Here is a 23,250-nt window from a genome sequence, read left to right on the forward strand (position 1 = left end):
TGGTGTAAATATAAAATATATTAAGCAATATGTATAATGCTATGGTATTATTAGGCTATTATTATGAGGAGAAAAACTGAGCAAATATTGAGTTATTAAATTAAATTAAATAAATTTGCGATAAATGGACGACAGTGTCCTGAAAAGGACACCGGGTGGCAGTACAGTACTGTATAATATGGAAAATTCAGTCAGAATAGTATTAGGCCAATGGTGGAGGTCCGGACTGACTGACTTTCTCCTCAGCGAATGAGGAGAGGGCGGGAACGGCCAGTTGATCACCAACTGAACGAGATCTCGCGATAACTGAGAAGGGAGCTACGTCACAGATGCAGAGGACGGCGCGAGTGAACAGCGCGAGCGAGGAGCGCGAGATGCGGCCTCGCTAATGGCGCGAATACAACGCGAATGCGAATGAAGATATAAGAAGGGAATACAAGAGAAGTAAGAAAGTAATGTAAATATATATATATATGTATATAGAATATAGGAAAACCTGGGAAGGTAGGATAAGCAACCTATGCCCACGTATAAGGAAGGTATGGTAAAGTAAGGAAGAAGGTATTATATATAAGACGTCCCAGAAGGACAGCATGTAAGAAAAGTGAGTTTAATTGAAGAATAATTGAAGAATAATTAGCCACATTAAAAAACATAGAACTTATCTGAAATCCCAGCAGCAAAGAAAGAGGAGGAGCTACAATCATCAGGTCCTTATATAGCATACCTGGGATTCCTATTGGCTACCTGTTCACCTGTAGCATGTTTATGTGTGATACCTGTACCAAGCTGTTATCAAAGTTTTTTCTCTTATTTATGTGATAAAACGTTTAATGTTGCTGCTATATTCCCAGTAAAAGAAAGAATATGCAAATAATGCTCGCCTCCTGTCTGATATAAAATCAGATGCCCACAACACCACTGCAGGGTACAATAAGCCTCTGCCAGTAGTCTGTATACATTGGGGCATGTGCTATCCAGTTAGTATAGTCAGTGTCAAAAGCATAGCTTGTAGCTTCTGGGCCCCAATGCAAAATCAGCAAAAGGCCCAATATGCCAATTAAAATACTTGTTTTCTAATGAGGCAGATGTGCTTTGGGGCCCCCTTATGCACCAGGGCCCGGGGCAACTGCTACCTCAATAGCTATGCCCCTGGTTAGTGCTGCAACAGTAACCAGATGGCTATATACAAATATATCACCATCAGAATGTTTATAAGTGGCAGTATTTACCATCTTAAAGGGGTACTCCGGCACTAAGGATAGGGGATAAGATGCCTGATCGCGGGGGTCCCGCCGCTACCCCCGTTACCATCAGCCCCCTGGGCATGTTCTCTCCGGGTCTGATGACTGCCGATCACGGGGCCGGAGTATTGTGACATCACGGCTCCGCCCCCTCAATACAAGCCTATGGGAGGGGGCGTGACAGCTAATTTCGGCAGTCATCAGACCTGGAGCGAACATGCTTCGGGGGCTGATGGTAACGGGGTGCTGCTTGAAAGATCACGGGGGTCCCCAGCAGCGGGAGCCCTGCAATCAGGCATCTTATCCCCTATCCTTTGGTTAGGGGATAAGATATCTTAGCGCTGTAGTACCCCTTTAAGCCCTTCGCACAAAACAACATAATTGTACGTCAGATTTTTAGGTGCCTCCCCAAACCTTGATATCCACTTTCGTCATTAGAGTGGCACGTACTTTGAAACTGTGCTTGTGCCCCCTGCAGAGAGCTAGCTTTGACCCTGGCAATTTAGTCCTTTAAAGGCATTTAAGTAATTAGACAGAGTGACCAGGCTTTATCTGTCAGTATCCCCAAAATGTGATCGTTGGATTACCAAGGCAGCCTTACAGAACTCAATAGCATGATCAATCACACTTTTGAGACCCACAAGACACAAAGTGTACAATTAAAAATGGATTGACAATAGTCACTTTTTCACTATGTTTGGTCCATTGAAAGCAATGGATTTGATGATGTAACACCATGTTATACATCAGTATGCCAATCTCCCAGTTTGCCAACATATACCACAACAAAAGCACTGGATCAAAGCCTAATACATACATGACACCAGCTATATGAGTCTATGGTATGTTGTATAAAATAAATCCTCATATGGCTACATCAATGGAAAAATAAAAGTTATTGCTTTTGGACGGTAGGGATTAAAAATAAATAAATAAATTGCTTTGTCATGTCTTGAAGGCCAAAACTGGCTGCAATGGCATTGGGTTAAATGAGTAGTCCCACTTTAGACATTTATGGCAAATCCAGAGAACATGCCATACATGTATGAGAGGTAAATGGGCTCCACCTCAGGAACCTCCACCTAAAGTTAAAATGTTCGTGACTGCCACATATGCGAGACAATAAAACAGAAAAGAGATGAGTAGGTACTCCCTACGTTGACGTCCATGGCTTATGGAAACGGCAGAACATATTTAGTTGTCCATTTTCAGCTTTTCTGCAGTGAATACTTTTTCCTCTTTCTAATCATTGTTTTGTGATTGAACATTGTCCCTTTGAACTTATGTGGAGGTGTCAGTCTCTTCTGCTTATTGCAGTCAGCCGGTAGCTTCCTGGCTTGTCATTCTTGGAATACATCTTGACTAAACTGTTTGCTAAGGTGATAGCTGGGCACTGATAAATGCTGACTGATAGTGACATCTCCTCCAGGGGTCCCAGTGCATATTAGATTCAACTGGCAAACCTATCACTCATCTTTATCATATCTGACATGTTCTGCTTTCCTCCAAAGAAAACTAGAAGGGAATGTATTTCAGCAGAATGTTGGCCCAAAATCTATTCCTGTGAGGAGTTTCAGATATATACCCTCCCTGTCTCCTTACTGATATTGTACAAGCAATAAGCACATTTTCATGAAGTGGAAACTTAGAGAATGGTCTTTAGGATAAAAGAGCCAATATGCTGCAGTAGATGCACATTGTTCTTACATGCAGCCTGTTACATGTATTCTATTTGGTAAAATGAATTGATTTTTTTTTGCTTTTATAGTAACACTGACCTACTGTCTGGAAACTAAAATATTAGAAGGGTATTAAGGTTTTATACATTAATAATTAGGATTTAACGTAAAGAGTTTTCTTAATTTCCATAGGGGTCCATGTTCCATTAAATCTAGCCCAAGCGTTGGTTGAGTAGATTGTGGACTCTAGCTTAAGAGTGCATGAGAAGGAGGGGTAATGTATCTAGAGTGTATGAACAATACATGAGCAAAACCCGCTAGACATGTAAGGTTGATGTTTGGTGAACAATAATGTATAGTGGTTTTTCCATCTGAACAAGTTATACTCTATCCTCCACTTTTACTTCATTCTGTGATGGGCAGGTAATCAAAGTGATCTGACCTCCACTGATCTGCAAGTTATCCCTTATCCAGATAGGACAACTATCTCCTTGTACCTCTCCATATACATGCATGCTTGGTTCAGCTGTGGGTTTAATTCATACATTTTTTTAATGGGGGAAAAAGAGACAATTTTTTAGTTATCTATTTATTGGAAGCTTAATGTTCCGGTAACATTCTTGGAGGTTAGACTTGGTAGAGTGGGTGACATTATTCTTTTTAAATTGCTACACTTTTCTAGATCAGTTGGGGGGAATGAAAAAGTTCGGGATAGCCATACCCTTCCTGTCATCAATGTTTTCTCTCTGTCCTTGGTTTAACTTTATAGATGTATGTCTTTTTTTTTTTTTCCAATTGTTCGATTTATGTAAGAAGAGCCTGTTTTGGCACATCCATGCATAACATGGCCCAGCATTTATTTTTATGGCCATTATGTAATCATGTATATCTAGATTTGACTGATAGAAGCTGAACCCAAAGCAATTGGCCGATCACCATAACTGCTTCTTTATAACTTAAGCGTTGTGTCTGTGATGCAAATCTTTTAAGAGAAACTGGAGGTTGACCCTAGAAAACAAAAAATCTCAGCTGGCCCAGCATGCCTGACTTTTACTTTTGCATAAAGCAGGAATTCAAAGGAATGAGGTTGGAAAAATAAAAAACCAAAAGAGACAGCAAATAACATTTTGATGGCCCTTTATACTTAATAGGTAAGGAAGAATAGTTTTGTAAACATGGAGTAGTGATTTTGTTCCGATCACAAATAAAAATATATATTATTAGTAATATTAATAACATTTCATTTTTCTCAACAGGACAGGTTTCCTTGGTTGTGTTCAATGCATGAATTATTAAAAAGGTGAGCATATATCCTGCAGAAATGCTAAATGCACTACTATACGTGGAGCATCTGCTTAGCTGATACTTTTTTTCAGCCTCAAAGTATCGCTGACAACATTTACTCTGCTCGTTTCTGTGCCATAAATGAAAAGAGTCTCCTTTTTCTAAAAGATCTAATCACAAAATAAATAAAAAATGTTTTGCCTATTAGTAACATTTTCATATACATCCTAAGAGCAGGAATCAGCAAACTGGGGGGGGGGGGGGGGGTAAGGGTCGTAAAAAGCTGCAGGGTGTCTGGTAAACTGGGCCAGGAAGGGTTAATGCTATGCATTCCTAGAAAGTTCCATCTAAAGGGGGCACTGTGTACTAGGGGGGGGGGGGGGTAGGTGCTGAACTGATACTTTTCTCTTCAGTATAGGAAGGAGAAAATAGCCACGGTAGAAGTGTTCTTTTGAGTATATAGTTTAATGGCAGGCTTCTAGAGGAAGAGGTCTTCGGGTATGTATGGCCAGCTGGAGGAGGGGTAAAAAAAATACTGTTCAAGGCATTTTTTTACCTTCCTCTGCAGAGGGATCCCATAGTCTTGGTTGCTTCTACCTGCCTCATCAACTCATTATATAGTAGATTTTTTTTCCGTCTACTATTGGATTATTTATATTTCTACTCACTCCTTTCCCCTGATCTTCTGTCTTCTTCCTGCTTCCAAAGTGAGCATCCGATGCAATACCTGGCAGCTCTGTAAATAACTGGCCAAGACAGGACACTGCTGCAGCCAGTGATTGAAGGAGATGAACAGGAGTTGCAGGGGACCAGTGTCACGAACCGAGACGTGCGGGTGGTAGGATTATCTATAAAATCACTATTTGTCTACACTAGACCGAAAATAATGATAAAAAATCCCTCTTACACCACCCAATTAAATCGCTGCCACCACCTGTCAATCTCAAGCCGACAGGAAACTATCAATCCAATCTGGATATGCTACAATTCCCAAATATAATCTACTATCCCCAGTAGTATATAAAAATAGGAAAAAGATTAATCCAAATCTATAATGTAACCGAAGTAAATTTAAGACTATAACTTCAATCTCTTCAAGGACAATGTACGTACGTTTTAACAGACATAAGGCGGTATTTTTCGCCGTATAAGACGCACTTTTTCTTCCCCAAAACGTGGGGGGGAAAGTTGGTGCGTCTTATACGGCGAATATACGCCCGAGGCTGCTGCGGGCGAGAGCGGGAAGTCAGCGGTAAGTACAGAGGCTGCGGCGGTGCGGTACAGCGCTGACTACCCGCTCCCCACCCGCTGCAGCCTCATGACCGCCGGTGAATTTTTCACCTCACACTGGCTATGTTTATTGCCCTAGGACTGGAACATACAGTTCCGGGCGCCGGGCAGGTGAATTACTAATAACTGTATACTAAAAACCAGGGGGCCTTCAGCTGTTCTGAAACTACAACTCCCAGCATGCCCGGACCGGCAAAGGCTGTCTGGGCATGCTGGTAGTTGTAGTTTCACAACAGCTGGAGGCCCCCTGGTTTTTAATATACAGTATTAGTTTTTACCTGCTCTGGCCGGCCCCCGCCTGCAGCCGCACACAGGAGCCGGCCAGGGCAGATAAAATCATAGGTATTCCTATGCCGGACATCCCTATGTCTCGAAAAATCTTTTCGGGACATAAGGATGTCCGTGGGTCACTTACCATTCCCCGGCCGATGCGCACCCTCCTCCGGTCCTCCTGCGGTCTTCCTGCGATCCTCCGCCTCTCTATGGTTGTACGTGGTTGTCTGTGACGTCCCGTGCGTACAACCATAGAGGCGCCGGAGGACAGGAGGACCGGAGGAAGACGCGCGCCGACTGGGGCCTGGTGAGTGACCGGCGGCGCGTAATCTTCAGTGTTCCAGTCACCGCTCCTCCGATCCTGGCACCTACTGCTATGGTCCATAGGCCATAGCAGTAGATTGTGACACCGGGCCAGAGGAGCGTTGACCGGAACACTGTGGGGGCAGCACACAGACATACAGCCTCCAGCAGTACTCTGTATATGGCTGGAAGCTGTATGTCTGTGGGGGGGGGGAGCTGCCTACCATTGTGGGGGAACTATGCTGCCAACTATTGTGGGGGGGGGGAGCTGCCTACCATTATGGGGGAACTATACTGCCAACTATTGTGTGGGAACTATACTGCCAACCATTGTGGGGGAACTACACTGCCAACCATTGTGGGGGAACTATACAGCCAACTATTGTGGGGGAACTATACTGCCAACCATTGTGGGGGAACTATACTGCCAACTATTGTGGGGGAACTATACTGCCAACCATTGTGGAGGGGGGGGAGCTGTCTACCATTGTGGGGGAACTATACAGCCAACTATTGGGGGGGGGAGCTGCCAGTGCCTACCATTGTGGGGGAACTATACTGCCAACCATTGTGGGGGAACTATACTGCCAACCATTGTGGGGGAACTATACTGCCAACCATTGTGGGGGAACTATACTGCCAACTATTGTGGGGGAACTATACTGCCAACTATTGTGGGGGAACTATACTGCCAACCATTGGGGGGGGGGGAGCTGCCTACCATTGTGGGGGAACTATACTGCCAACTATTGTGGGGGAACTATACTGCCAAACATTGTGGGGGGAGGGGGGAGGAGCTGCCTACCATTGTGGGGGAACTATACTGCCAACTATTGTGGGGGGAACTATACTGCCAACTATTGTGAGGGAACTATACTGATATAAAATATTTTACTACAGTATTTGGTTCAGAATCTTTTTTTTCTAGATTTTCCTCCTTTAAAATTGGGTGTGTTTATATGCCGGAGCGTCTTATATGGCGAAAAATACGGTACTTAATAAATGAATGATTTATTATGAAAGAAAAATATTCACAGTACATGTAAAAATAGATGTTAACAAGACAAAGTTTCACCACACAGAAAATAAAATAAAAGGGAAAAAACATACTTACAAAAGTTAGAGTTCTATCCCATGGGGTCTGGTAGGAAATGGCATCTGGCATCCAAAATTAGATCTCGTCCCCCATGCAAGCGCCCCTAGCCCCCCCCCCCAGGTCTGCAGCTTTATACTCTGCTATGGACAAGAGACACATCCATGTTCAGCCCCTGGGCAGGACAAGGAGGAGAGGTAGATGTTGCCACTCGATTATGATACCTTTATGCCTAAAGAATAGGAGATGTCTTCTATCTTCTATCATGGGCCAGGCACCCACATAATCTTCTAATATTTGGGTTCTCCATCAAATCCTCTTTCTAGGGGTACCTGACATGACCCCCTTATTGTGTATGATTTACCCAGCGCATACAGTTCGGGCAGGGATCAATACACAAGGGTCATGTGAGGACTCATTTTAAAGGTAGTATGATGGAGAATCTAACCGTATAATATAGGGGCTGCGGACATACTTCCCTGACCCCCATATCTAATATTTGGAATATATGGCATTTCTACAGGGAGCTACGTCCCAAACATTCCTTTGATCTATTGACATCAGGCCTTGGAGTCTGCTTGTCTGGGAAGGTGTCAAATTTACCATCCAGGCAAGCAGTGTCCATTGATTAGCACAGTTATGTTAATTGCCCCCAAATGGTCACTGGAAGCCATAGCTTAGACGGTCGTCTCCTGGCAGCTAGATCACAACAGGCTAGATTCTTTGAACTGTTAAGTAATGCAGATAGGTGTGTAATGGAAATAACAGTTGTGCATACCGATAGAAATTTTGCAGAACATGTATCACAGATGACAAGCAATCACAATGCAACATGAATACATATTTTGCCATGGTATATGACAACCAGGACTAGGTAAGTATAATTTTTTAACCTATATTTTCTCTGCCTCAGCAGGATATGAATTTTTACAAAGCACCGAATAACCTCTTTAACTCCTAAGCTAGATTACCAGATGTCAGATCAAAAGAATTTCATAGTACATACATCTTCTTAGTGTAAGGTCTCATTCACGATAGCATATAACATTTATTGTGATTTAGGACAGCAAGTTCCAATGATTGTTTTGATCGCCAGAGCGTCCCATGAAAGATTAATGAAGCACTCATGTCTAAATGCTTTACAAAGCAATCACCAGTGACCATGAAGAAAAGAGCATTTCAGTGTGATGTACATGGCATTCCACATCTGCATATTACTTATCTGTAACAATTCTAATATACTTATATCCTTTACAATACATAGTTGTATTTGTAAAAGAAATGTGTAATATTTGGGTAACTGTATGATAGTGTATAATCTCAATGACACATGATATCATGGTATATGTTACATGCTGAGTGACATCTATAGAAAATCCCTCTTAAGAGCTGAAGTGTAAAGTGTCATACTGGACAAAACTAATTAAAAGTGGCACACTAGTGGCATTTAATGTGAACCAGTCGGGTGATATATGCTGCTGATCATGATATAGGGAGAGAAGCTCCAGGAGTAGGAATACACGTTAGCTATATTCTTCCTAAAACCCCAGAATGACAATAATATGGCTACGAATAACATATATTCTTTTAACTAGCACATACTATCAAGTCCCCTGTTACTCCTGTGCCAATGGTTTTGTGGTCACTCATTGGTCTTTTGTTACTATGTTTTGGCAATGATGTGTGATATGTAACCTGCTCCGCAACAGTCAATGTATTGTTGTAACCATTAAGGAGGGTCATAGAACTGTCAGTCATACAAGGAGCCAAACCTCTTCTTTGGTTGCTGTATGTACAGATATAAGCCCTCATTTACTTAGAAAATCGGGTTGTAAGTCTATCTTGCTTTCTTACCCGACTGCTTTTTTCCCCTGGTAATTATTATTATGTCGCATCCTGTTTGTCGCACGTGGGTTTTGTTGGTTTTGGTTTCCAACTCCTCTGAGTTGTCGGGAAAAAATCCACAACAATTCAACAAATTCGGGTTGGAAACCTTCATAAATACGTGGGAAAGCTCAGAAATGTCGGGTTACGCCCCTTTTTCGGGTTTGGGAGAATCCACATCGGGTCCGTCGGGAAAAAATGTCGCATCGTGTCGCAGACTGGCGCACGATGTCTGCGACATGTCGCAGACAAAGATGCGCCAAAAAAAAACGACAAAAGAAGTCGGGTTTAGAATAGTAAATGAGGGCCATAGTCTAACCTAGAAGCAATGCTTCTTGTGGATTATACCTGTATATTTGAGTCAGATGATGCATTCCATGATTTTTGTAAGATTAGATTGGAATTCTTATATTAGTATGGAATACAATATGTATGCTTGTGTATGAAATCTGAGACATGGCGACAGTAGAAGCCCTAAACCTACATGGCCCTATGCAAAACATAAGTGCATAAGCCCTCAACTGAATGTTAATGGAATACTAAACAAAGTATGTAAGATATATTGCGGAAAAAAACATTTAGAGGGATAAACCAGCAATAGCAGAGAATGTCTGGGAGGGGGGTGACAACATGTCTGCTATTCTCTTACGTTGCTGGAGGCAGATGTTTTTTGTCACATTAAGGTCAGTGCAACAAAATCATAACATGTCATTATGCTATATATGTGACTTTCCCACAGGAGCCAAATGACTGAAGGATCTTCACAGGAAACAATATCATTCTGCTACTTTTAGAGGGGACAACTATTCCTAGCCAGCTGTCATGATAAGTGTATTTAAATAGATACACATAGTTACTGGCTGCCATAGTCAGTGCTATGAAACTCAGATTCCATCAACAAGGCCAAAAAAGCAGCAGAGCAGACCTGTACTATCCCCTCCCCCCTCCCCCAGAAACATTACGAACATCATGAGGACAACCAAATAGACCTTATATACTAAATAGGGTCTGTCAGAGGCTGTTGGTGAAACTGCATTTTTCCCCCTATGTTGGGATTAGATCTGATGGAATTCGGCACTTCAGCATTTGGTGAAGTGACGTCACATGGCCAGTAAGTCAAACAGCGGCTGTTGATAATAGAACGAGTGGCCATGTGAGGTCAGTGCACCAAACCGCCAGACACAAGGAACCAGGTTTCCTGATTCCAACGGCACGGGAGTGAAATAGGCAAGTTTTTTTTTTTTTTGTTACTGTCCTCTTCCCCGATTTTACATAGGATTTAATTACTGGATTACCCCTTTAACCCCTTAAGGACAAAGCCCATTTTGGCCTTAAAGGGGTACTCCGGCACTGAGACATCTTATCCCCTATCCAAAGGATAGGGGATAAGATGTCAGATCGCCGCGGTCCCGCTGCTAGGGACCCCCGGGATTGCCGCTGCGGCACCCCGCTGTCTTTACTGCACAGAGCGAGTTTGTAATGATGGGCGATACAGGGGACGGAGCAGCGTGATGTCATGGCTCCGCCCCTCGTGATATCACGGCCCGCCCCCTTAATAAAAGTCTATGGCAGGGGAGTGACGAACGCCACGCCCCCTCCCATAGACTCGTATTGAGACGGCGGGCTGTGATGTCACGAGGGGCCGAGCCGTGATGTAACAATGCTCCGGCCCCTATACTGCCCGTCATTACGTGCAGAGCGAACTCGCTCTGTGCAGTAATGATAGCGGGGTGCCGCAGTGGCGATCCCGGGGGTCCCCAGCAGCAGGACCGCGGCGATCTGACATCTTATCCCCTATCCTTTGGATAGGGGATAAGATGTCTAGGGGCGGAGACCCCTTTAAGGACCAGGCCAATTTTATTTTAGCATTTTCATTTTTTCCTCCTCGCCTTCAAGAATCATAACTCTCATATATTTCAATCCACAGACCCATATGAGGGCTTGTTTTTTGCGTGACCAGTTTTACTTTGCAATGACATCACTCATTTTACCATAAAATGTATGGCACAACCCAAAAAAATATTATTTATGTGGGAAAATTTGAAAGAAAACCGCAATTTAGCAAATTTTGGAAGGTTTTGCGTTCACGCTGTACACTTTACAGTAAAAATTTAATGTTTTCTTTATTCTATGGGCCAATACGATTAAAATGATACTCATGTTATATGCTTTTCTATAATTGTACTGCTTAAAAAAAAAAATCTCAATCTATTTTAACAAAATTTGTATGTTTGAAATTGCCCTATTTTGACCACCTATAACTTTCTAATTTTTCCGTATACGGGGCGATATGAGGGCTCATTTTTGCGCCATGATCTGTAGTTTTTATCGGATCCACTTTTGCTGATATTTAACTTTTTAATCACTTTTTATAAATTTGTTTAATAAAAATTTTGACCTTTTTTTTTTTTTTTTTTTTACATTTACGCCGTTCATAATACAGGATAATTAACATTATATTTAGATAGTTCGGACATTTACTGACTCGGTGATACCAAATATATTTATAAATTATTTTGTTTTATACTTTTTGGGAGTAAAATGGGAAAAAGGGCCGATTTACATTTTTATTGGGAGAGGGGATTTTTCAAATTTTTTCCCTTTTTTTTTTTACACTTTTTATGTCTATTTATTGCAATCATTTGATTGCTAATACTGTTCAGTGCTATGCATAGACATAGCACTGATCAGTTTTATCGGCGATCTTTTGCTCTGATCTGCTCGATCTCATACCAGGGCAGAGACCCCAGGAGATGGAGGGAGGCCGGTGAGGGGACCTCTGTCCGCCATTATAGATGAACAGAGCGCCGCGGGTGAGCCGATCATCCATTTTAAGTGTCGCATTGCCGCAGATGCCATGATCTGTATTGATCACAGCATCTGAGGGGTTAATGTGGACATCGGCACGATCGCTGATGTCCGCCATTACCGGCGGGTCCTCGGCTGCTGACAGCAATCGGGACCTGCCGTGCATGATGCGAGCACCGGTCCGGTGCTCGTGGTCATGTACATAATGTAAATGTACGTCATGGTGCATTAAGTCCCACCACACCATGACGTACATTTACGTCTGATGTTGTTAAGGGGTTAAGGAACAGTGCTACTCTTGTCCATGGGCTGTGACTGCTATTACAATTCAGCAGCATTCACCACTAAGTCTACCAGGGAAAGCATTAAAGGAGATGTCTCATGCTAACATTTTTTTCATTGCTATGCCCAGGATGGCTGCAAATAAAGGACTCATCTGCCGCCGCTCCCTTGGTGTCCTGGTATTGCGCTCCAGTTCTCTGGTGGTGTCTTCTTCTGAGTTGTCCGTGGTCAACGTGTCAACAGCAGCTCAGAAAATCACCGGCTGTAGCGATGTCCCACCTCGGCAGATGATAGGCTGAGCGGCAGTGTAATGCATTAAGCCACAAAACTGGTTTATTGTTTTATATGCAGGCAGCCTAGGCATAGTACTGAAACATTTTTTAGCAATAGACATCTCCTTTTAAGCAAACCATTGCTATTGTGAATGATGAATGTATACAAGCATATGATATCATGTATGTTTCCTGGAAAAGTGATAATCATTATGTTCTCTTGTAGAGAAAAAGCCTGTGGTCAGCATGTTGTACTGGCATGTTCTGCACTGAAGAAAGCCTACAGGAAAACCCTGACAACTGGTCAAAAGCCTGAAGGTCAATGCCAGCACAAAGAAGATGACATTTCTTCACGTACATTGTTCATCCATTTGCAAGGTTCAATGGAACTGATATCTGAACGGATGCAGAAAAGGAGAGGACATTTCATGCCATTAACATTACTACAGTCCCAGTTTGACACACTAGAGCCTCCAGAAGCACCTGAGCTATTCATGACTGTAAATGTTCAGAAGAACGTCTTAGAAATAGTATGTGAAGTAAAGGCTGAGCTGGAGTCTAAGACACCCAGGCACTCTTATTGAAGAAAATCTGTTACAAAATCCATTCCAGGTTTTAAGTTTTACGAATTTGTCTAATGCGCCCATACTCAGATATGTGGAAAAAATAGTGGCATACCTGTGACTGATATACCATTGCCTTATCTAGATTGAAAAGTACAGTGTACAACACTTTAAAATACAACTGTATGCAAAGAAAGTGTTGTTTGTAGTAAACATTTTTAATGAGATTCGATAGCATGTGGCTCTAAAATTAGTTACAAAGTCATTTATTATCCTAAAACATCTTTTGTGACCTGTATTTCCAGCCATATAAAAATGGCAGATTTTCTTTCAATTTTTTTTCTTGAAAAGCAGCCATTTTTTACAGTTGAAAATACAAAAACAATGGCCCTGATTAATAAAACTGTGTGAGAGAAAAAGTGGAGTGATTTTCCCACAGCGACCAATCACAGCTCAGCTAACGAGCTCTGGTAAAGTGAAAGCTGAGCTGTGATTGGTTGCTATGGGAAAATCCCTCCACTTTTTCTTTCACACAGTATAATAAATCTGTGATGATTTAGATAGAGTTACTAGTGAACTTTTATAATGTCAATTATGAAATTATGTTCATCTAATAATGTTTTTTTTTTGCTTTTTTATATTCATGTTATTGTTGTCATGATATCAAGCAAGACTTGATCGATATTCTAAAACATGACAAGTTCAAAATGTAGGTGCTTCTAAAGCTATGTTCACTAAAGTTGCAGATTTTTCGCCGAAATGTCTATAACTGGGACCTGACAAAATATTTGCACATGCTGCATTAAAAATAGAATTAGTTCCTAAAAGTAATTCAGTTTCCTTGACTAGATCTTGACAGCATCACAGGAATTTACCCCCCCCCCCCAAGCCCTAATAAGGACAGATGCACAAAGAGGTTAAAGGGGTTCTTCACCATAAGGTGATTTTAGTATGTACCTGGCAGACAGTAATGGACATGCTTAGGAAGGATCTGCGCTTGTCTTGGGGCTAAATGGCTATGTCATGAGATTACCATAACACTGTGGCTAGCTTTTTGTGAACTGGTATTTCCTGTTTGAGTTTTCTTCTTATGCCTACAAATCCCATAATTCCATTTTCCTCCCTCCCACACATCAGCCACCCCACCCATTGAAATATAAGTGAGCTACATCCATTCAAAAAACCTGTGGTTTTCAATCAGGGTGCCTACAGCTGTTGCATTAGTTGCAGATTGATCTCTCTCCCACCAAGTGATCCCTCCATCCATTGAAGCATACAGGCTCCCTGTCATCAGCTGACTAGAGAGTCAGGTCTCGGCTGCATTGAATCCTTGGAAAAATCCAAGACAACATTCATTTTGTATGCTGATACCAATAAATATTGGGGTGAAAATCACATAAGAATTGTGAGAAAACCATCACACACAGGTACAGACACTATATGCTTAGTTATCTTTTTTTTTTACTCCAAAGGATTACAAAGATATGAAGATGGAGATACAAGCACACTGTTATAAAGGAGTCCTACAGTTGTTTTGGACCTAAGGAAGGTGCGAGTGTGCGCCAAAATGCGTTGTCGTCTTGCTTAAACCTATCTGAATAAAGAATATCCCGTGTATATGCTGGCTGGTCGAAGTTTCTTTTATCGAATCATCTAACAGTAGCACTCAAATCATTATACCCTCTCCATTTTTGCTTTTTTATTTTTTCACGCTCTGTAATATACAGCAGCTGACAAGTATTGGAAGAATTAAGATTTTTAAATAGAAGTAATTTACAAATCTGTTTAGTTTTCTTGTACCAGTTGATTTAAAAAAAGTTTTCCAGTGGAGTACCCCTTTAAATGAATTGCAGATAGAAACAAGCTTCAGTCCAGGTAAATATTTGATCTGAAGATTCTTTGTCTTTGTTCCTCCCTGATGGCACAGGTGTGTTTCTGCCATTATATTGTTAGAGATCAGGTGGCTCCAATACCCTCAGGGCCTTGCGGACTCTTAGTCCTTGAAAATTTAAAAGGTTCCAGCTATTTCATATACTACTTGCTTTAGCAGCGGACTACAGAGTTGCTGGCAATACTTCCTGTAGATTTCAAAGAGAGGTATCCTTTAAAAAATAAGGAGGGCGCAATATTCTCTCAAACATAAGGGGGCTCTCTCCATTTTATATAGCCACCTTAAAGGGGTACTCCTCCCTTAAACATCTTATCCCCTATCCAAAGGATACAGGATTAGATGTCTGATCATGGGGGTCCTGCCGCTGGTACCCCTGCGATCTCTGTGCAGCAGCCGGTGTTCATTTAGAATGCTGGGTGCGGGCGGCGGGGTCATGACGTAATGTCATGCCACCTCAGTGAAAGTCTATGGGAGGGGGCCTGGCTGCCGTCACGCCCCCTCCCATAGACTTGCATTGAGGGGTGTGTGGCGTGACGCCATGAGGGGCGTGGTCATGATGTCACGATCCACCACCCGCTCCAAGCGTTCGGAACAAAATATTCGGAATGCTTGAACAGCAGTGTACCCTTTAACTCGCCTCCAGCACGTGTTAAGCCTTTTATGCATTCATTGTAGAATTATTTCCATTTTACTTTATCTCTACTCCAGTGACAAGATTGTTGTACCAATATAAGTAAGGGTAGTTGGCAGGTCTCTTTTGGGGACCTCTCGATAGGATTTTCATAGAACCTACTTTGTTCCAACTCAACTCCATGCCATATATTCCTCAGTGTCTACTCTCTGTTTTAGGGACTGCTCGCCCTCTGGTTTTACTTTAAAACATGGTGGTCTTTTCTTTTTTTTAACCCAGGTGGTCTGGTTGATCAAGACAATGAATTAATACAAATTTTTGTGGGACTTTTCTCTTTGTTTCTTAGGATGGAAGCAGACTAGAATGCCTCAACGTACCTTTTAGCTGTCTTCAACTCCATCATGCTCTGTGAAAAACTTAAAGGGGTAGTCCAGTGGTGAAAAACTTATCCCCTATCCTAAGGAAAGGGGATAAGTTTGAGATCGCGGGGGGTCCGACCGCTGGGGCCCCCTGCGATCTCTCTGTTCGGGGCCTCGGCTCTCCGCCGAGATAGCGGGTGTCGACCCCCGCACGAGGCGGCGGCCGACACGCCCCCTCAATACATCTCTATGGCAGAGCCGAAGATTGCCGAAGGCAGCGCTTCGGCTCTGCCATAGAGTTGTATTGAGGGGGCGTGTCGGCCGCCGCCTCGTGCGGAGGTCGACACGCCCCCTTCCAGCGGGCTGTCGGGGCTCCGTACAGGAGATCGCGGGGGGCCCCAGGGGTCGGACCCCCCGTGATCTGCAACTTATCCCCTATCCTTAGGATAGGGGATAAGTTGCTCACCACTGAATCACCACTGGACTACTCCTTTAATGCTATACTGGAGTTGACCATAGCAACCAATAGAAATGTATGTACCATAACATTTTGGGGAACTTTCCTTTATTAAAGACAATGATAGAACAGCCCATAAAAAATGGACTGTGCATTTGACTCACAAAGGAATTCCCTAATCCAGAGTTGGCAGGAAAAGCTCATTAGGGGAAATTTATCAATGTTGGTGTAGGTAGAAGTTTTTTGTAGATCATTTTGGTTGGTCTACATTTGGTGCAATTGCACCAAATTTACTATACTTGTGCAAGGCACATGATACATTTTGTGCAATGTTCTAAATCTCCACACAGTTCTATTTGTACACCTGAACTGCACCTCACAGGAAAAGTGGACACAGGGATTTTGTTCTATTGCTTTGAGGCTTGGATTCCATTGAGGTTTTTTGTCCACCAGAAAAAAACGCCAGAAAAACTGTCACAGCTTTTTCCTGCGTTTTGTCAGTTTTTCTTCAGTTTTTTCTTGTGTTTTTGCAGGTGTCTAGAAAGATTTTTGTACCCTGTGGCAATTTGTTTAACTGCCTTCAGTACCTGAAGGCAATGGTACCCACTCCATTGGTCGGATGCAGAGCGCCCAGTCCACAGAGTGTAAAGAGGTAAGAAGTGATGTATAGCATATAAATATAAAGGGTGCAGAGCAACACTATTTACCTCCGCCGGCTGTATAGTATACAGGGGTGCATAGTGTACCCATGTTTACTATAGAGTCCAGCAAGGAAAGAGTTAACCCACACTGCTGCTGAGCAGTTTTGGGTTAAGTCTTTGTGCACTATCCTGCATATACAGCTGTCTATAGATGACTCTATATACAGGATACAGTAGGCACACATCAACAATTGGAGGCTCCCTGTTTAGGAACACACTGCAGTATGGGCGCACTCCCCAGGGGAGAGCATCAAAAATGTACTAACCTTTTTTTTTCTTCTCATTTTATATAGGAGGACTACATCAGACTTGGTGGATTGTGACGATGAACAGCATTTTTTAACACCTTAAGGACGCAGCCAATTTTATTTTTGTGTTTTTGTTTTTACCTCCTCGCCTTCTAAAATTCATAACTCTTTTATTTTTCCAATCACAGACCCATATGAGGGCTTGTTTTTTGCGTGACCAGTTTTACTTTTTAATGACATCACTCATTTTACCCTAAAATGTATGGTAAACCCCCAAAAATGTTTTTGTGTAAGGAAATTTAAATGAAAATCATAATTTAGCAAATTTGGGGGGCTTCGTTTTTGTGCTGTACTCTTTATTCTCTGGGTCAATATAATTAAAATGATACCCATGGTTACATACATTTCTATTATTGTATTGCTTTTAAAAAATCTAAAACTTTTTTTTACAAAATCAGTATGTTTAATATTGCCCTATTTTGACCATCTCTAACTTTCTTATTTCACCGTATTCAGGAATTTGTGAGTATATGTGAGTTTTTGATCGCTTTTTATTAAATATTTTTGTATTAAATAGTTTGATGTGACAAAAAAGCAAAAATGTTATGTTTACGCCGTTCGCCGTAGGGGATCATTAACATTATATTGTTATAGTTCGGACATTTACACACGCAACAATACCAAACATGTTTATTATTTATAGGTTTTTTTTACGCTTTCATGTATTAATATGGGGAAAAAGGGTGATTAAAAACTTTGTTGGGGGAGAGGATTTTTCAATTTTTTTAAATACACATACACAGCCCCCCCATACACATAAACTGCCCCCATACAAGTTAGTACCTGTGTGCAGTGTAGCCGGCTGCTCTGCTCCTCGATTGCGGGCGCCGGGCAGGGAGAGGAGGGACACATGGGCCGACGTAACTGGCCTGCTGGTAACTTCCGCGCGCAGGCACGTCTTATACCAGCTGCAGGCCTGCATCAGTCTACTGCCCTCCAGATGGCGCCTCTTTCACTCCAGCCCTTGATCTGGACCACAGACAGGGCAGGGCTGGGACGGGCAGGTCAGGAGTCAGTAATTAAAAAATAAAAATGAACGTGATGATATCGGCGGGCCCCCTCTCTGCTGTAACTTACAGAGGAGTACAGTCAGTCAGTATATAGTGACGCCCCCCCCCCCCCCAGCGGTCAGTGAGTGACTCACTCACTGATTCGAAAAAAGTTTGGCCTCAGTCGGGCCCCTCTGGTGGTCCAGGCCCCTTACTGGGGTACTGGTTGTACCAACCCTGATGGCGGCCCTGGAAGTAATTTACAAATCTGTTTACGTTTCTGGCACCAGTTGATAAAAAAAAAAAGTTTTCCACTGGAGTACCCCTTTAATCTGTACATACCTCTCACTAGTTAATTGACCACTTCATATAAAAGACATAAAAATTAGGGTTTGGAGGCTACTGGGCATTCTTCTCGACTGCTAGAACCCAGCAGAGTTTAGCCACTACACCATTAAGTCACTCACATCTGTGCACTGCTTCCACTAGCTCCCCGATTCACAGCTACTAGGCTGTACTGTAATCCGCACCACTCCCCTGAAATCTAGCACCTGAGTCTGCTCTAAAGCTGAATTTGCATATCTCTTTAAATCAAGTTCAACCACTAGCACCAAATTTGCCCAATTTATTAAGCGTACATGCTGACCGGTGAAATTTTTGCCATGTCTGTGTGACATGTCAATTTTTTTTAATGACAAAAACACTTTAATAATGATTAAAACAGCAACAATCACAATCAACAATTTTATTGAATAAATATGCTGGACCTATCTCAGGCCGTCCTATCAGGCCTATCAGGTTAAGGACGATGGTGCTCACTAGGAGGTGAAGCTCAGATGGCAAGCAAAACCCTTAGTACAGCATTTCTGAGATATAATAACGTCTCTGGCGTATACAGAGACAAAGCTGCCTTTCCAGATAGAACAAAGTGCAGCTCTATTGAATTGTGTAGGGCAACTGAGAGCAGCATTTATAGAAAGAAAAAAGGGCAGTCATGAGAACATCTGCCAGTTCTATGTAAGATCATATACCAAGAATATTCCAAGATGGAGAAATAATGTTTCTAGTGTGTGTGGATAACATCACAATAAATATGATATATAAAATACACTAGCCTTTGGGCAATTTCACATGGATATGTGGCGTCAAGTGATGGTAATGTGCAAATTAACCTTTTTGTGACGCCAGGTCACTGTTAACCTGAACACCGTCCGAGGTTGAGCAAGCTTCTCCTGGGCCATGCATGGGGCAAAAAGTACTCTGTTTTTGGGCAATAAGTACTCTGACACAAGGTTACGTAAAAGCTGACTTTACTGAGGTAGGATAGATGGTAAAATCCGTTACAGCTCATATTGGTAATAAAGGGAGGTGCAGGGTAAACCTTGGAAGTTTATGAGCTTGCTGGGACTTGTAGTTGATTGTGCTGTATATGACTGACTTGCTGTATGGCAACCCACGCTGACTTTAGTGACTTGAATGACTTACTGCTTTAGATGACTGACTTGAACCCTAGGAACTTTAGTGCTTACCGCTATGCTTTGACGTTGACCTGGGTGCAGGGCATTTGCTTTAGACGATGCGTGGTTGCAGGATTAGACTTAAGGCCTCCTAAGAACACCTCACACTCTCTCTTCAGACTTTCTCCAAACTGTATCTCAGCTTACACTGAACTCCTACCACACTATATAAGGGGAAGATTTGGATGTCTCCCATTGGGCTGACAAGTCACATGGTTTACCACTTGCACACTCCCCTAACAACAGGTTGTTAACAGGCTTAACCCCTTAACGACCGGGGGTTTTTCCGTTTTTGCATTTTCGTTTTTTGCTCCTTGCCTTTAAAAAATCATAACTCTTTCAATTTTGCACCTAAAAATCCATATGATTGCTTATTTTTTGGGCGACCAATTCTACTTTGTAATGACGTCAGTCCTTTTGCCCAAAAATCTACAGTGAAACGGAAAAAAAAATCATTGTGCGACAAAATTGAAAAAAAACGCTGTTTTGTAAATTTTGGGGGCTTCCGTTTCTACGTAGTACATTTTTCAGGAAAAATGACACCTTATCTTTATTCTGTAGGTCCATATGATTAAAATGATACCCTACTTATATAGGTTTGATTTTGTCGTACGTCTGGAAAAAATCATAACTACATGCAGGAAAATTAATACGTTTAAAATTGTCATCTTCTGACCCCTATAACTTTTTAATTTTTCCGTGTATGCGGCGGTATGAGGGCTCATTTTTTGCGCTGTGATCGGAAGTTTTTAACGGTACCATTTATGCATTGATAGGACTTATTGATCGCTTTTTATTCATTTTTAAATTATATAAAAAGTGACTAAAAATGCACTATTTTGGACTTTGGAATTTTTTTGCGCGTACGCCATTGACCGAGCGGTTTAATTAACTATATATTTTTATAATTCTGACATTTCCGCACGCGGTGATACCATATATGTTTATTTTTATTTACACTGTGTTTATTTTTTTATGGGAAAAGGGGGGTGATTCAAACTTTTAATAGGGAAGGGTTTAAATGATCTTTATTCACTTTTTTTTGCAGTGTTATAGCTCCCATAAGGACCTATAACACTGCACACACTGATCTTTATCATTGATCATTTATCAGTGATCAATGATTCTGCCGCTTGACTGCTCATGCCTGGATCTCAGGCACTGAGCAGTCATTCGGCGATCGGACAGCGAGGAGGCAGGTAGGGGCCCTCCCGCTGTCCTGTCAGCTGTTCGGGATGCCGCGATTTCGCCGTGGCTATCCCGAACAGCCTACTGAGTTAACCAGCACTTTTTACTTTCGCTTTTAGCCGCGTGGCTCAGCTCTGAGCGCGCGGCTAAAGGGTTAATAGCGCGCGGCGCCGCGATCGGCGCTATTAGCGGTGGATCCCGGCTTCACTATGACGCCGGGCCCGCCGTGATATGATGCGGTGTTACCGTGTAACCCCAGGTTATATCACCGGAGCAGGACCAAGGACGAAATTTTTTTTTTTTTTATATATCACTCAGTACCTAATCCTGATTTAATTTTTATGTGTCTAGCACCTTTATTTATTTTTTATTACACTTAATTTAGCTCACTAGTCTGAATTCCTCTCAAAGGCAGGGGGCATGGTCACTCTGCAGGTCTCCGCCCCCTCCCTCAGTATGCTGTCTGCTCACATTTCCCCTAGCAATAGCAAAACTACAACTCCCAGCTTGTCCTCACTGACAGTAACGGGACACAAGCTGACAGTGGGAGGATTTTTCCTCCAGCTGTGAGCCCTGCGCTACCACCTGTCAATCAAGGAAGTGTGTCCATGGCCTAGGCGATGATGCATGGACACAGCAGGACTAGTATGTGTCCAAGCAGGCAGGGGGGCAGTTGTTTGAATGAAATACTGAAAATTGTCTAATGAAAGCAATTGCAAAACCTATTGATTATACATGCTTCACAACATATCAAAAGATTTTGTATCTGACAGTGCAATAGGTACATAGAAAATGCCCGGGGGGGGGGGGGGGGGGGGGGGAGACAGAGGGGAAGGGCTAGCACCGCATGTAACTTATAGCTTATCTGCACAGGGTGCCTCCAGCTGTTTCAATACTACAACTCCCAGCATGCCCTGACAGCCAATAGATGTCAGGGCAAGCTGGGAGTTGTAGTGGTGAAACAGCTAGAGGCACCCTGTGTAGATGAACTAAGGGCGGAAGTCCCCCCCAGCAGGCATCAGTGACGTGGTGCCTGCTGGGGAAGTCTGCCTGGTAGTGAGCACACTGCCAGGCAGACAAAAGGCATTTTTAATATAGTAAAAATAAAAATTAAAAGCAAGGAGGGGGTTAGGGATAGATTGGCAATAGGCAGGGACAGAAAAAAAAATAGGATGGTGGGAGCTACCCTTTAATGAATGTAACCCTTTCCCAAATTTGTTTTTATTTTTACATTTATTTACAATTATTTTAGTTACATGATTGTCATGTATATTTTTTTATTTGGAAAATAAGAAAAGGGTGTGATTTAATTAAATAAATACAGTTTAGATGCAGTGATCGGTATTCTAAACAATGGCATCTAAACAATTAAATGACCAGCATCATACTGAGCAGCAGTGGGATGCATTAACTCCCAGTGACCAGTGCCATGGCTTAATACATCACACTGCCGCTCAGGCACTCACTTTGGCCACCGGTCCGCAGTGTGACGTGTTGACCACAGGCAATCTAGGAAAAAGACGGCAGCGGAAGACGGGATCGCGATACCGAGACACTGATTTAATATTTCATATCCAGGCAGCCCATAATACTGCAAAAAAAATAAAAAATTGAGCATGGGATATCTCCTGTAATCCAGGGAAGCAAAATATGTTTTTGAGTAGGAGTCAAAGCCAGTTCTGAAGAGTTGGTTAACAATGCCCTCCTGTGGCTATTATTGGCAAATGTATGTTTCAGGTTGCCCTCAGCCATAATATGGCCAGACTTGTTATTCATATTACAACACCTAAACCCTGATATTCTGTTCTATCAAATTAAAATCACCACAGAAACTGTGTAAAGTCTGATCCCACACGCAGCCAGCAATAGTCTTACTCTTATCCTTATGATCACCTAAGGCAGTGGCATGCCCAGACAGACTCTTTTATTATCCTATTTGTTAAAATTAGTTTTTGGGTCCTGCACTAATACCCTGCTTTCTTTACTGGCCCCGCAGATTTCTGCTTCCCAAAGTATATCAGGGTAGTTGAAATCTCCAATAAAAATGATTATATTCTACTTTGCTGCCTCATCTTTTTGTGTCTTTCGAAAGGGGTCTCCATTATACTAGGAGATTTAGGTTATTCCCTCTTTCTTATTTGTGTGATCATTTCTGACAAACTACAACAATGCAAATTAACCGTCCAGGCACAGTTTACTTATTAACACTAAATTGTAGTTTTCTTCCAAGATTC

General features: G+C 42.3%; 1 protein-coding gene across 9 annotated transcripts in view; it reads left to right on the forward strand.

Annotated features, from left to right (window-relative positions):
- IDNK (IDNK gluconokinase) overlaps positions 1–13,200 on the forward strand; it is an 81,988-nt gene extending 68,788 nt beyond the window's left edge. For all 9 annotated transcript variants that reach the window (XM_056523913.1, XM_056523932.1, XM_056523955.1 and 6 more), the window contains 2 exons: positions 4,180–4,223; positions 12,639–13,200. In XM_056523913.1, coding sequence (XP_056379888.1) covers positions 4,180–4,223; positions 12,639–12,996 — 402 coding nt within the window. In that variant the 3' untranslated portion in view covers positions 12,997–13,200. The remainder of the gene's footprint in view (positions 1–4,179; positions 4,224–12,638) is intronic.
- Positions 13,201–23,250: the final 10,050 nt, after the last annotated feature.

The sequence above is a fragment of the Hyla sarda genome, chromosome 1 (assembly GCF_029499605.1).
Source record: "Hyla sarda isolate aHylSar1 chromosome 1, aHylSar1.hap1, whole genome shotgun sequence".
In the NCBI taxonomy this organism is placed as follows: domain Eukaryota; kingdom Metazoa; phylum Chordata; class Amphibia; order Anura; family Hylidae; genus Hyla; species Hyla sarda.